This window comes from Vipera berus, assembly GCF_964194415.1.
Source record: "Vipera berus genome assembly, chromosome: 11".
NCBI lineage: Eukaryota > Metazoa > Chordata > Lepidosauria > Squamata > Viperidae > Vipera > Vipera berus.
Window position 1 is genome coordinate 9,127,995 of NC_138214.1, and position 14,238 is coordinate 9,142,232.

At 51.6% G+C, this 14,238-nt stretch overlaps 1 protein-coding gene across 2 annotated transcripts; it reads left to right on the forward strand.

The window, feature by feature from the left end:
- The first annotated feature begins 1,383 nt into the window (after window positions 1–1,383).
- Window positions 1,384–13,408, forward strand: LOC308673231 (apelin-like). Of its 2 annotated transcripts, none has more exons than XM_081336774.1 (3): window positions 1,384–1,514; window positions 10,152–10,311; window positions 11,572–13,408. In XM_081336774.1, the coding sequence occupies exons 1-2, from the start codon at window positions 1,439–1,441 to the stop codon at window positions 10,304–10,306; spliced, it is 231 nt and encodes a 76-aa protein (XP_081192900.1). In that variant the 5' UTR covers window positions 1,384–1,438; the 3' UTR covers window positions 10,307–10,311; window positions 11,572–13,408. The 2 variants fall into 2 exon arrangements, with proteins under 2 accessions (XP_081192900.1, XP_081192901.1); XM_081336775.1 differs by having other exon boundaries at window positions 10,152–10,254.
- Window positions 13,409–14,238: the final 830 nt, after the last annotated feature.

The window sequence follows — 14,238 nt, forward strand, 5'->3', positions numbered from 1 at the left end:
TCTGGTTGACCCAAAAACCAACAACAGGAATGAGAAAGAATATCGAGATGCTGTTGGGCAAAAAAAAAAAAAGGGGGGAATGTAATGAATGCAGGAGACCTAGTTATCTTTACTCCAGTCCCAGTGCTGATTCATCCCAAGAAAATAACACCCAACATTTTGCTGTGCATGGATCATCTTTGCTGAAAGCAATTTGTTTCTCCTAGCTCGGTAGCACGTTTCTGCATTGGATTGCCAGCAGAGATTGTCAGAAGAGTTTACGTCACCTTTCCTCCAGTAACTCAAGGCAGGAGACATGCTCATCGGCTCCCCCTTTTACTTCACAACAACCCTGCGAGGCGGGTAATCCTGAGGGGCAAAAGCTGACTGAGTGAATGTCGGAACTGACTGAGGATTTCAATCTTGCATTTGTCACAAACTCCAAACTGGATCCAGTGATAAGGAAAAGAGAGCAGCTGCAGGCAACTCCCCCCCCCCACAAGCTATGGGAAAAAGCTCCATTGTCTTTCACTGATGCTTGAACCCACAATCTGCAAAGGGTCTTCTCTACTTGTTTTGTGATCACCACAACTTGTAGCATGTGCACCTTTGGAGGTAAAGGCAGAGGGCGGATATTTGCACGAGGCAAGGGTTCCATGCACGAGTGCCTTACCCCAGGCCAGGTGCTCTGGGGGAGGGCCCGGTGGGCTCCAGGGGAGGGTGGAGGGGGGGAAGCAAAGGAGGCTGGCCCTGACGTGAAACTACCGTTTGAGGCTCACCTCTCAACAGGTGAGAAGGTTCCTGGCACAGAGAGGCTCAATGAACCGGGGAGGGGGGAGGCGTGCAAAAAAAAAAAAGGCGGAGGAGGGCATCGCTTGGGTGTGTGTGTGTGTGTGTCCCCAATTAGGAAAAACAGAGGGCCGAAGAGACCCCCAAATCGTAGGAAAAGCCAAACCGGATCCAGGAAGAGAGATTCGTAGGTGCCCCATAAATGGGCAGATTTGAAGAGGGGGCGCCGGGGGTGGGTGGGTGGGTGGGAGGAGGAGGAGGAAGGAGAGAAAGAGGGGAATCTGAGCAACGAGAGCGGGCCCCAACCGGAGCCGATCCCTCTTGGCCGGGGGCCCGCTTCGGGGTGGGGCCAGCGCCGGTTGTGGGGTGTGTGTTGTGTGTGTGTGTGCGTGTGTGTGTGTGTAGCGGCGGCGAGAGGGACTTCTCGCCTGGCGGGGGCGTCCCTGGCGGTGGCGGGAGGCGCTGCCGCGTGGGGCGGGCGGCAGGGAAGGAGGGGTGGGGGGCGTGGAGGCAGCCACATGACCGGGCGGGCCGCCTCCAGCTCGGCGCGGCTACAAATGCAGCCTGGCCGCGGCGGGAGCCACCGACCGCCTTGCTCGCTGGCTGGGGCGTTGCAGCCGCCGTTGCCGTTGCCGCTGCTGGCGCGGGCATTACCGCCGGGGCGGGCGCGATGGGCGGGCGGCGCTGCCTGCGGGCGCTGCTGCTGCTGCTGCTGCTGTGCCTGGCGCTGGGCTCGGCCTCCGGAGGTGGGTAGCTGCGCCCGGCCGGCGCTCGGGGCTTGTCGCGCTGCCCTGGGGCTGGCTTCTGCCCGCGGCTGGGGACCGTGCCAAGCGCGCCTCGCTTCCTCCGGCGGCCTGGCTCGGGCAGGGACGGGACGGGGCGGGCAGCCTGCCTTAGCAGCGCCCGAGCCGGCGAAGGCAGCGGCAGAGGCGGACGACGCCTGCCATCCCCAGCCGGCCGCTCCTCTCCTGCTCTCCCCGTCCCGCCAAGGGCAAGGCAGCCCGGGAGGCCCTTGGCTGGGAGGGGTGTGTGTGTGTGGGGGGGGGTGGGGGAGCCGTCCCGCTCCCCGCCCCTCTTTGCCGCCTTGGCTGCTCCGAAGCGCCCTTGGCTGGAGGCGCTGCGCTCCGAGCGCGCCTGCAGAGGAGGCTCGACCTGTTGAGTGCCTGCCTTGGGCAGGATTGGGGAAGGGAGCGGGCACCGGCCTTGGAAAGGCTTGCCGAGGAGAGCCGGCGGGGCCGGGAGCGGACTCCGAGCAGGCGGCGGAGACTCCAGAAGGCACCTGCGGCGCAGCCAGGTAACGGGGGAAGCCCCGTTCCGGAGGGAGGCGCGGCGCCGCCCCCTCGGAGCCGGACACGTCCCTCTCTTGGCGATGGGGCCAGGAATAGGGCCGGCTCTCCGCCGTCGCACTCCCCCGGGCCGTTGCGGTTGGAGGCTAGCGCCGCCGGCCCTAGATAAGGATGGCGGGGTTAAGGGGAATGCCAGGCCGGCCTTAGCGCAAGCCATTGCCCCAGGTGGGGGAAGCGGTGCCTCTGAGCTTGTGCAGAGCGCGCCTCGCGCGTTACTTCGGCGCGCGGGCCGTGGAGGGAGGCCGTCGGAGGCGAAAGGCTGGACGCCGGCCTTCCCTTCCCCTCCGCCCCGTCCTCGCCTCCCTCGTGTGCTGCTTCTGTGACCTTCACGCTGGCGCTCACGGACTCTCTCCGCCGACCTTTCCAGCCCTCCCCGCCGTTGCTATGTTGGGATCCCCGGCGATCCTTCTCGCCAGGCGCTGCGCAGCTTCGCAACGGCGGCGGCGGCGGCGGCGGCGATGGAGAAACCCACCCGTTGGCTGCCGGCATTTCGGAAGGGAAGAGTGGGGAAGGGGTTTTTTGGGGGGGGTGGGGGAGATGTCACGGACCCTTGCGGAGGAGGCCTCTCTCTGCGCGTGCCCTTTTCCTCTGCTGGCTCCTGTCAATCAAGGTTGCGGATCGCAAAGCTGGCATGCGGGACTCATGGCAAACCTTTCCTGAATGCGCCCCTGGGTCAGATTTCAAATGTGCTGAGTAAGAATCCGACGCATTCTGGTCACTGTGGATTTTTCACGCTGACCCAGTTTGGTTTGTCTGAGGTTCGCTTTGTCAGAGGCAGCTAGGATTCCACCCTGGGCAGGCTACTCTCCTTTCCCCTAACTCTTTGGTCTCCCCCTTCAGCCTGAGTCCAAATTCATCTTCAGTTGATTAGCATTTGGGGGGGGCAGTGAGAAATTATCAGATTTGGCACACTGTAAGATTTCAAACCACTGCTTGAAGTTGGCTTAAAGCCCCAGCATGTTCCCCGGCGGAACCCATGTTCCTAGAGTGGATGAAGTGGAATAATGTATTTAATTAAAGAATAGCATTGGAGACCTCGGGTTTTACCTGGCTGGTCGTGTGAGAGCAGGAAAGATTTAACTGCAAGTTTTTTATTTATTTCTTAAATGTTAAACTAAAATAAGATAATATGATTTGGGCCGTGCATGACACGGAGGGGGAGCCTAGTTAGAATTAAATAGCACCACAGCCGATGCGTTCTGGATTATTTAAGAATCTTTCTGCCAGCCCTATACAGCAGGCTCAGACAGATAGTCCTTGTTTAATGACAGCCTTATTTAATGACCATTTGCAGTTGCGAAGGTGATGAAAAAATAACTCTAGAACCAATCTTCCCATTCGTAATTTCATTTTGTCTGTAAAGCAAAAGAAAGCTGAATAAAACTGCTGTGTTTTAATTAGGGACTGCTTTGCTTAATGACCAACTGGCTGTCCCCAGCTGTCCCTAAACAAGGATTACCTGCATTACTCCTATATTACAAACAAGGAAGTGAATGGACAGTAAAAGTGAAAGTTGAACTCGGGACCTCCCCGGTTGCTGTATTCCCACAATGGCTTACTTGGGCATAAATCCCACCGGATGCAGAAATTGTGCCCCGATTTCTTCCCAAAATTCTTTTTTTTTAACGCTTCCGCCTTTTAATTTCCACGCAACTCTTCCCAGAATTCTTGACTGGCTCTTTGTAGCTGCTGACCTGGTAGAAAGATGGAATTTGGGCACAAAATGATTGGGAGTTGCAGCACTCAAACTGGGCGGCGCAGAGTCCCTGCTGCCAGGAATCCCCCAGGATGAAGAAACAGGAGGAACCCTTTAAAGCAGAAGAGAGAGAAAAAAGGATTGAATTTAGTCCAAGGTGGGGGGAAAGTGATATAAATGTGCTGCTTAACAAGGAAAAACTGGATGCTTTTTTGCATGCGGCGAGGCTTGCAGGCTTTTGCACAAGCAAGTCCTTGCAACAGGCTTTCCAAATTTTGCAGGTCAGCCTGTGCAGAGAGGGCCTTGGCTTGTGCAAACCTGCTGGATTTCTTGCAGTGTTCCCCTTGGGGTGTGGTTATGGGCCTGCCCCTGTCTTTCAGCAACGCTGCCCTGTTGTCGCTCCGGGTTGTAAAGCCTCCTACGAGAGGAGTAAGGGCCCTTGGTATTTGTGACCTGGCTTGGAATAGGTCATGGCTGATTTCTCCCAAGCAGCCTTGCCTTCAGACCAAGTGGTAGCAGTCATTTTGGTTGAGATGTACAGGCATCAGGCATATCTGTTTGAAAGGGCCAGCATGGGGGGAAGGGCGGGGGAAGGCATTAACAATTCCCGCTTATTAATTAAAATGGGTCGATGATGTGTTGACTCAAGAGGCTCCCTCCAGTGGTTTCACAGGGTGGCGAGAAGCGTCTGTACACCGATGCACATCCCAGCAGAGTGCATCAGGGCCCAGGCGTCTGCAGGAGGAAAGGAAGAATGAGTGAGGTCCCACACCATCTCATACCATTTGCACAAGCGACACAAATTATGTAATTTGCAGGACGTGACACCTGGGGCTTGTAGCAGGCAGGTTGGGGGGGGGAAGCGGAAATCCCAAAGGCTAGGAATTGGTGAGGGCACCCAAGGATTTTTTTCCCCAGGACCCTACACCGGAGCCCCCGTTTGCTTTCAACCGTTGGAGGGTAGCTCAAGGCTACGGGCTTGATTTCTTGTCACAGATCTGGGTCACGTTGGCCAAAAGAATGAAGAAATCTACAGTCCTTTTAAGAGACTGCGAAGGTGACGGAGCCTAATCCACACGAAGGCTTAAAACGCCTTTACAAACTGGTTAGTCTTTGTGGCATTTGCAAGACTTGTTATCTTAAGCCGCTTTCGTCAGGGGAGCTTACAAGAATTTAAAAGTTTGGATCGTGACTCTGTGCTTAATTGGAGTTGCGCATTTGAACGCAGCTTATAGCGTGGATCGGATTGCAGTAGATCAGGCTGGATTCACAGGTCACGTTAACATGCCCTCTTTGGCTTTCACAAAACCCGTTGGAGTTTTATTCAGCCAACCACGACTAAGTCATTTCCTAGGGTGAATCTGTCACCATATACGGTTGTCTTCATGCTCCTTTCTTAGGTTGAAAGGGGATGGCCAGTTCTCAGTAATAAGCCTCTGAAACGGCCTTCAAAGTAGTCATTTCAAAGCCATATTCCCCATCCTAAGGTAGGTCTTTTGAACCACAGACTTCCGTCTCGATAGGAAGTTTGTGTTAGGGCATTCAACCCATCCGGGATGCTTCAGAGAAGCTCACAACCTCAATCCAGAGGAAACAGCAGCAATGTACAAATGTACATTTGCGTCAGCTGAAGAGTTTTGTTCTGCAGCTCATCACAGGAGTGAGTGAGATCTGGGACTAAACCGGGGGGTCTTCCAACTTGGCAACTTTAAGAGTGGTGGTCTTCGACTCCCAGAATTCCCTAGGCAGCAATTTCTCGAATGAATTGAAAGAAGAAAGGGTTAACAGCCCCCCACTCCCAAAGAAAATAGAAATTAGGCTCCAGAAAGCAAAGCTGCTCTGCTCTGTAGCAATTAAGCACCGTTTCCCTGCTTTGCACCAAAGCTGACATGGACCATTGATGATGGCTTCTTCAAAGGCAGCCGGGACTGTACCATTGATGCCCCTCTCCATTCCCCCATCCCTGGTTCAGTGGAGATCGCTCCCGTCGGCCCTTGCTTTTAAAAAAGGGCCTCTAATGACGCTGTCAGAAACATGTAGAGTGGGGCTGACTGTCAGGCAGGCGGATGTTTGCCGCTACACGGGTCTTGACCATAGGCCTCTGTTGACAGGAACTTGATTCTCTTCCCCCTCTCCCCCCACCACCAATGACAGCCTGAACAAAGCGCTTTTCATGTCAGGAACAAATCCCATCCTGTCCAGAATGCAGGGCTGGAGAAGTCAGAGCCAACCCAAGTGCCATCTCCGCCCCAGGACAGCCATAAACCTCTTCAGGCTAGGTTAGCCATTGCTGGGGACGATTCGTGGAATCCATGAATCTGCAAGATGCCCAGATTGGAGAGGTTACCCCACTAGAGTTCAAGGGATCAACCGAGGACAATATTTGTAGCTCGGGGTTGACACGAGGGCTCCGCGGTGCTCTCCGAGCTTGGTTGTTTTCTTGCAGACGTTTCATGACCCTAACTAGGTAACAACATCAGTACTGGTGAGTGTGGGCTTTCCTCCCTGTTTACATTCAGTAGATTGTTCAGTAGCTTGTTCAGACAAGCAAGCAGAAAACAGTGCCAAAATCAAGGAACTACCAAGGTCAAAACCACCACGATCACCAAGACTTGCAGTGCAAAGTACTGAATATAAATAGAGATCAAACCCCACACTCAGTAGCACTGATAATGTTACCTAGTTGGGCAATGAAACGTCTGCAAGAGAACAACGAAGCTCAGAGAGCACCAAGGACCCCACAGTCCTCCTCCTCCTCCCAAACCTCAGTTCCTTAACGTCTGCAAGAGAACAACCAAGCTCAGAGAGCACCAAGGACCCCATAGTCGTCGTTCTCCTCCTCCTCCACCTCCTTCTCCTCCCAAACCTGGAGCTGAACTCCAGCAAGCCTGGAACTCCAGACTGAAGGAGGTTCCCATTTTTTTAAGTTGGTGCAATCATGTGTATTTTTCCTGACCAGCCTGGCCTTTGTTCCACTCATGTTTATCTGTCATTTTCTCCCCGTGGATTTTAAAGACCTTGACCTCTGGAAAAAGCCAGGTGTATTTATGAAGTTGGATCAACAGCAGTGTTGGCATTTCGTAAGCCTTTGGCACAGCTGGCACATCCCAGAACAAGCCGAGGGAAATCCAGTGGTTGAAGGGCTGAAGCTGAAAAACATGGTCAGATTCGGACTAAATAACGTCCAGGAAATACTTCAGTGCTGAATTGGTCCGGTTGAGGACAATTCAGGAAGCAAAGGCTGAGGGCTGGGCCTTCTGCCATGGCTACTGAAGGCTGGTCTCAAACAGCCTGGCGGCCTTGGGTTCAGGATGGAGTGACTCCCGCTGGTTTGAGTGCGAGAAACGTGCGTGAAGGTGAGGGGGAGAGAGAGCAACTGGAGAATTTGATTGTGTGTGTGTGTGTGTGTATGTGAGTGGGGGGAGATTTCCTGTGGGATCTCTTAGATCTGGAGTCAGTGACTAGATTCGCCGACAGGTAGTCCTTTAGCTTTTTGGAGCTAACCATGGATGAAACGGACTCTGCTTGCCGCACAACCACTTGTTTAGCCACCGTTTAAAATTACGGCACCGAAAAAAACCGTGAACTTGATCACGTGATCAAAATTCAAGCACTTGGCAACTGGCATGTACTCGCGACTGTTGCGTGCGGTCCCAGGTCATGTGATCTCCATTCGCAGCCTTCCCAACTTTGCTCCTGACAAGCAAAAAGTCAATGGGGGAAGCCAGATTTGCTTAATGACCGCACACCAGGGCTTTTTTTCTCATAGAACGCTAACGGAGTTCCGGCACCTTTTTTGGATGGAACCTTGTAGGGTAGGCAAAGTGGGTTGTATGACATGTGTGAGTTCCGGCACCTTTTTCTTTTACAAAAAAAGCACTGCCGTACACGATTCACTTAACAACGGCAGCGATCCCCCTTAACACTTGTTAATTTTCACTGAGCAGAGCTTTGTCTCATTCCCATCTCGTGGCTGGGATCGGGAGTCAGAGAGGCAACAACAAATCCAGGCTTCTAAGAGTGTGCTTCTGTCTCCACTCTTCACGTTTGTAACAGATGTGGCTTTGCAGGTGTTTGGGTAGAACAGCAGTCCTCAACCTGTGCAACTTGGCTGCCCGGCTAGGGAAGGACGAGGGGAACTGGGTCACCCGAGTAGCAGGCTGGCACACCCGATGTGAGTGCCCACTGGCCCACTACTTGCGCATGTTGAGCTGCACACACACCAGCCAGCCACTCACGCGGTCCAATTCCAAACAGACCACGGCCCGCTCTTCTACCCCTGGGGTAGAATATCCATTTGTCCTACTCCCTTTTCTGTTTTTAGGAAACAAGCTCTTGTATCTTGATCGGAGATTCTGGGACTTGGCAGACAAAGGCCAGTTCCTTCATACTGTTGCATTAGGAGCCAAGGTGAGGCAAGCTGGCAGAACCTGGCTTGTTTTATTGCCCAACCTAAAAGTTAAAAGGAGTGGCTTCACCGCCAGCTAGCTGCTTCCTTTCAGTTTAGGAAGGGTAGAAGCCGTCAAGTCTCTTGAAGCGAGGAGACCTGTTACCTGAATTCCGAAAAACAAAAAAAACCCAAAAACAAAACCACCGCAGGAGGAGCACAACTCACACGTCTCAGGAGGGCTTGCACGTTTGTAGGGTCCCTAGCAAGAGACAGGAAGGGGAAGAACGTAGCTGCTCTAGGTTTGGCTTGAAGGCTAACTGTGAAGCAACCCTGTTTGGAGGTTGAAGGGAGAAGAAGTATGGTGGGGGAACGTAAGGCGAAGAAAAGAGGGGCTCGGCTGAGCTGGTGAGATCTTCCTAGACATCTCAGAAGCATCTGGGAGATCTCAGATATTTCTGAATCTCAGATCTGGCAGAAATATCCCTGAGACATGGTATAGGGTCTCCTGCTTGAGCAGGGGGTTGGACTAGATGACCTCCAAGGCCCCTTCCAGCTCTGTTATTCTGTTATCTTCCCTTCGTTTGATGCACAGAGGGAAAGAAACGATAGGATGGGAAGCCTTCTTTCCCCCAAGTCATAAGGTTTTTCTAGGAACCAGAGTTTCTTGAAGCTTTTATTCCTTCTGTAAGCTCTTCGGTCCTTCCCACTGTAGAAAAGTGATCAGTGACCCCAGAGGAACAAAATTCACTGAGAAACCAATTTTGGTAGCCTCCAGGACAAAAGATTCCTTTCCAATGGAGCGGGAAGGGCCTCGTCAAGCTCCAGATTGGTGCTGGCTAGTAAAGAGAACCGGCCCCAATGATTTAGAGCGGGCTGGCAGGCATCCCGTTTTTTATTGTGAAATCCAAGCATGGGGACTCTTCCTTCCGGCATTTTTTTGGTAAGATCGGGAGGCAGGGGTGGGGGGTGACCAAGAAGACACATTTTAGTGCTTTTTGTAGCTCTTCTGTCCCCTGCCCAGCCACGACGGTCAGAAGTGGATTTATGAAGCCCAAACACCGCCATTCACTTTGCTTTTCCTCCGAAAATGTGCTGGCCAGCTGCTGTATGCAGGCCATATGCCTGTCACTTCGTGCTGGGCTTGCAATTTTGGGCGCGAACTACCCCTATTGGATATCAAAGCTGGACCGATTGAATGAAAAATTATTTCTGTTCAGAGATCTTTGGAGTGGGTGGGCCAGTTCACACGTACAAGGAATCTTTAGCCAACCGCCAGCAACTGAGAAAAAACTTGCATTGACGAATACTCTTGCATCAAAAAAGCCAGAAAGCAAAGCAGAGTATCTTGATTTAAAAAAAACGACAACCGGAGTAGCCATGCCCTAGCAGCCTCAAAGACCTGACTTTCACCTTGGCTTCAAAAAGTTATGAGTCTTTATTGGCAGACACTTTGGGGAGATCGAAGATGAGATGCTAGAGGAAGCGTCAGTGCTGGCACATTAAATGTATTATTATGGCCATTGAAGGTCAAGCAGACCCTTGAAATTGTCAGTAAGGCTACAATGAGTGCTCAGATGCCAGAAGACCTTTATATCAAAGTACAATGCAACTTCAGCTGCCTATGATGGGGCTTCCAATACACGGTCTCCTCTGACAACTGTTTGTATTTATTGGGGAAAACAAAATGTACTGTACAAATTTGGTCAGCCTCTCCCATAAAGCAACCCATCTGCTTAGCAGACCACGATGGTATGTTTGCATATGAAATGAAAGCTAACTGCACATGTGAATGAGTCGGGTTCCAGGATCTTTTGCTCTAGACACGTGACTCTCTGCCCACTCTTGAACAAAACCTTGAATGCTAGAATTTGGGGGGGGGGGAGATTAAATCGACCTACTCCGAGGTAAGGAAACCATTCTCACGACCGCCTCTTTCTTTGTCTTCCCGCAGGCGCATTCTCTGAAGCAAAGGATGGGAAGGAACTCAAAGAAGGACACACCATGAACCTGGTGCACCCCAAAGTGATCCGGAGTGCTGGGGGGCACCGGCGGAGGTATCGGCGTCCTCGGCCTCGTCTTTCACATAAAGGACCCATGCCTTTCTAGCACAGGTAGAGAAAGTGGGAAGACGGGTGATGGAAGAGTAGGGCAGGCATCAGGGACTTAATGCATGGATAAAAGATCACCAAGGAATCCCAGGATTGTAGGCTAAAGAAGGAAGTTCAAGAAACATCCCAGAAGGTGTCGTTACTAAGACCATTCCTTATGGCTGCAAAGTATCCTACACGGAAGTGTCTATGGAGATTCTCAGTCATCCAAGTCATGGCTGTCCCAAAGATGCTTTCTTTCAAAAGGTAACTGGAATTTGCTAGAAGGCCTTTTGCTTCCATCCTTCCATTCTCCACCGTTCAGTCAGAACTGAAGAAGCTTCTCGGATAAGTCCCAGAGATGCTTTTTCAGGAGGCAACTGGACTTTCTTGGTTTTTTTTGAAAGACATTTCGCTTCTCATCCAAGAAGCTTCTTCAGCTCCGACTGGGGAATGGAAAGATTTTTACTCCTTGCAGACCGCTGGTCAGTTGCCTTCTTTTAGCGAGTCCTTGAGGCCACCTGGAGGTTTATCGGTGGCCTCAACCATTCTCTAAAAGAATGCAAATGACCAGCGGTCTGCAAGGAGTACAAATCTGTCCATTCCCCACCATCCAATCAGAGCTGAAGAAGCTTCTTGGATGAGAAGGGAAACATCTTCAAAGAAAAAACAGAAAGTCCAGTTGCCTCGTGAAAAAACACCTTTGGGACAACCGTGACCTGGGATGACTGAGGATCTCCGTAGATGTCTTGGATGAGAAGCAAAATGTCTTCTAGCAAAACAAGGAAATCCAGTTGCTTTTTGAAAGAAAGCACCTTGGGGGATCCAGCATGAAAGTATCCCTAAAGCCACCCAGAGTTGAACAGTGCCTCAAAGGAAACTTACTTTACAGTGCCAACAACGGGTGGTTTACTCATCCTGGATTGGCTCCGATAGGGCAATATTTTATTATAGCATTTCCTGCTATAAGAGAACATCAATCAGGAGGGGAAGCGTGCCCTCCCTTTGGGGGCTTCCCTTTGTAAGATTTCTTGAATTCATTTGCTAGTAGCAACTTCACTCCTGGGCCTGAGGCCTGCTTGGTGATTTGGCTGAACCCCCGTGCGTTCATTCCAAAGAGATCTCTCATGGTCTCTTTATTTCTCTGAGCCCACGGGGAAAAGAAAGTCGTGGCTACAATTTATGAAGTTGCCTTCTCCAAACAAGCAAGACGTGCCCGAGGAGTGTGATGCGGATGATGGCCAGATGGCCAGTCTTAACGTGCTCTTTCTTTGATCTTTACAGGATCAAGGACTGCCTGGGAGAGACCCCACCCTGTTGTGTCCTCTCTGCTTGATCAACTCTGCTTGTAAAGGGCTTCCATCCGTGGCAGAGGTTGATCCAGAGCTGTCTGCCCCGAGTGGGAAAGAGGGAGTGGGAGGGAGGGTGTGACTCCAGCATTTCCGCCTTCGATTGTTTCATGGTGCCTTCTGCTCAAACTGGGGACACTTCTCCGACTCTCTCGTCTCACCGCCATGCAAAGCTTAAAGGATGCGAGGAGGACCCAGAAGCTGGGGAGGGTAAAAAGGAAGGAAGGAAAAAAGGAAGGAAGGAAGGAAGGAAGGAAGGAAGGAAGGAAGGAAGGAAGGAAGGAAGGAAGGAAGGCAGGCGTAGCACTGGCTCTCTGCCTGTTTGCCACAGAAGATAGGCAGCGGGTGGCAGAACATCCTGATGTCCCCCTAGCTGGTCCCAAGGCCTTCCTCCACCAGTGGTGCCCTTGGAGTCCAAGGTCCTTTGGCCAGTGAAAAGCACTTTGATAGATTGGCAGCATCCCCTCCTAGGCCCCTGCCCTGCTCCCTTTTGCATTCCTCCCATCGCGGCATTCCCAAGAGCAGAGTTTCGACAATTGCACCGAAGGCAGCGTTAAAACAGCTACGGCTTTTCTCCTTTAGATGATGCTTAAGCCGAGCTGCTACGTTTCTGCCTACCCCGCCAGGCTTAGATTCAGAAGACCCGCCGGCAGGGTTGGGTGGGAAAGGAGACAGACCAAGCTGGGGGCCTCTGTCCTGCACCTGCCTTCTGCGGGACCTCTTGAGAGTCTCAAGCCTTGTCTTTCTCGGTGCAAAAATGGACTTCCTGCCCAGCGTCCCCCCTTTTTTTTGAATCAGGCGCCACTTTCCAAACACCTCCCCCACACCAGACCGTCCGTGTGCCTTTTGCCCCCAAACCGTGTTTTTGTCCAACTGAGATGGGCCCACTTCGTACGGTCTTCTCTACCCTCAGCCCCCCCCTCTTGCTTGACCCTCAGCCCCTTTTTTATAGCGGTAGCTGCAAGGAACGGGTGACGGAATTCCAAGTCACTCCACAGTCTGAAGGAAAAGCCCGGGTGAAGTCAAGAAGCGCCGAGACAGCTTCAGATCCTGGATCCTTGGATCAGTGGCTTTCTGCAACTGCTCTTTCCTCCTCTCCCGCCAAGATGGGCTAACTAGGATGGGCCTACCTTACCGGGAGGGCGTAAACCTGACCGTAACAGCTGTGGAAGCTCTTTCAATGCATGAAATATGCCCTATAAAATAAGTACTGTTGCAACTGCATTTCGGCTTGGCGGAAACTTCTTACCAAAGATCTCGGCTTGGGCTTTCGCACTCGCAAAGAATCCCTGGGTTGTAAAAGAGGTCATCTTTGTTTTGCACTTGTGTGTATGGGTGTGGGGGGGGTATGTGTGTTGGGCCATGTGGAAGGGCTGTGCAGAAGCCAGGTGTGGCAGCTCCCATCTGTGTCACTTTTTTTTCTTTCAGATGGTTTCTCTTCATAAAGAACACTAATTTATACCAGCCAGGGATGCCTAATTGCTTCAACCCTTACTGGTAACTGGGTTACCAGTGTGTGTGTGTGTGTATCTGTAAAGGTTTGTTCTATGTAAATATGGCTTTATAATAAAAGAGATACAAAAAAAATCAATAAAACCTTATTTTGGGGGGGTTGGAGCCACAGACCATCTTGATTTCCTTCCTCTTTCTTCTCTCTCCGTCAGAGAGGTAAAAGGATGTGCTGGGCCATTGTCAAAGTCTGCCTGTCCCTGCGTGGAAGCCAACCCCGCCTTCACAAGGAAAGTCATAGCAGCATCTGGTTCACACACCACCTCCTGCCCTGTGTGGTTGATGTGTGATGCTACCTTGCTGCCATTGCGGTGTGTAACATTTGGCTAGCCATGTTTAATGCCCCACGAACTGTGGGGCAGTCAAGAAATATAGGTTGTCCGTGAGTTAGAGCCGTTAGTTTAGCAACCGTTCCAATGCACAGCGGCACTGAAAAAAGTGAGTTGCAACAAGTCCTCGCACGTACAACCCCGGCAGCGGCCCAGGGTCAAGCGATCACCACAGATGACCTTTCCAGCAGCTTCCGCTAAGCAAAGTCAGTGGGGGAAGCTGGATTCGCTTAACAACTATGTTATTTGCTTAACAACCAAGGCAAAAAGAGTCATAAAATTTGGGTCTGCTCTCTTGCTTAGCAGTAGAAATTCTGGTCCCAATTGTGCTTTTGTAAGTCAAGGACTACCTGTGGTAATAGTAATATAGTAATAGTAATAGTAGTAAATTAATGATGATAATGATAATGCGGCAGCGCCTGGAGACAGCAGAAGAGAAGAGAAAGAATTGGAGAAGGTAACAAAATACAAAGACCTACAAATAGAAATAGAAAGACTGTGGCAAAGGCAAGCAAGGGTAGTACCAATAGTAATAGGCGCCTTGGGTGCAATCCCGAAACTAACGGGAGCACCAACTGAACATCATTGGCATTGACAAGTTCACCACCAGTCAATTGCAAAAGGCGGCTTTACTAGGAACTGCTTCCATCCTGCGACGATATCTGTAACACCACCAAACCTCCACGTCTGCCTATCCCGGGTCCTTGGTAAGGACTCGATAGGTAGACAAAAATGCCAAAGCCCATCTGAACATCTGGCTGACT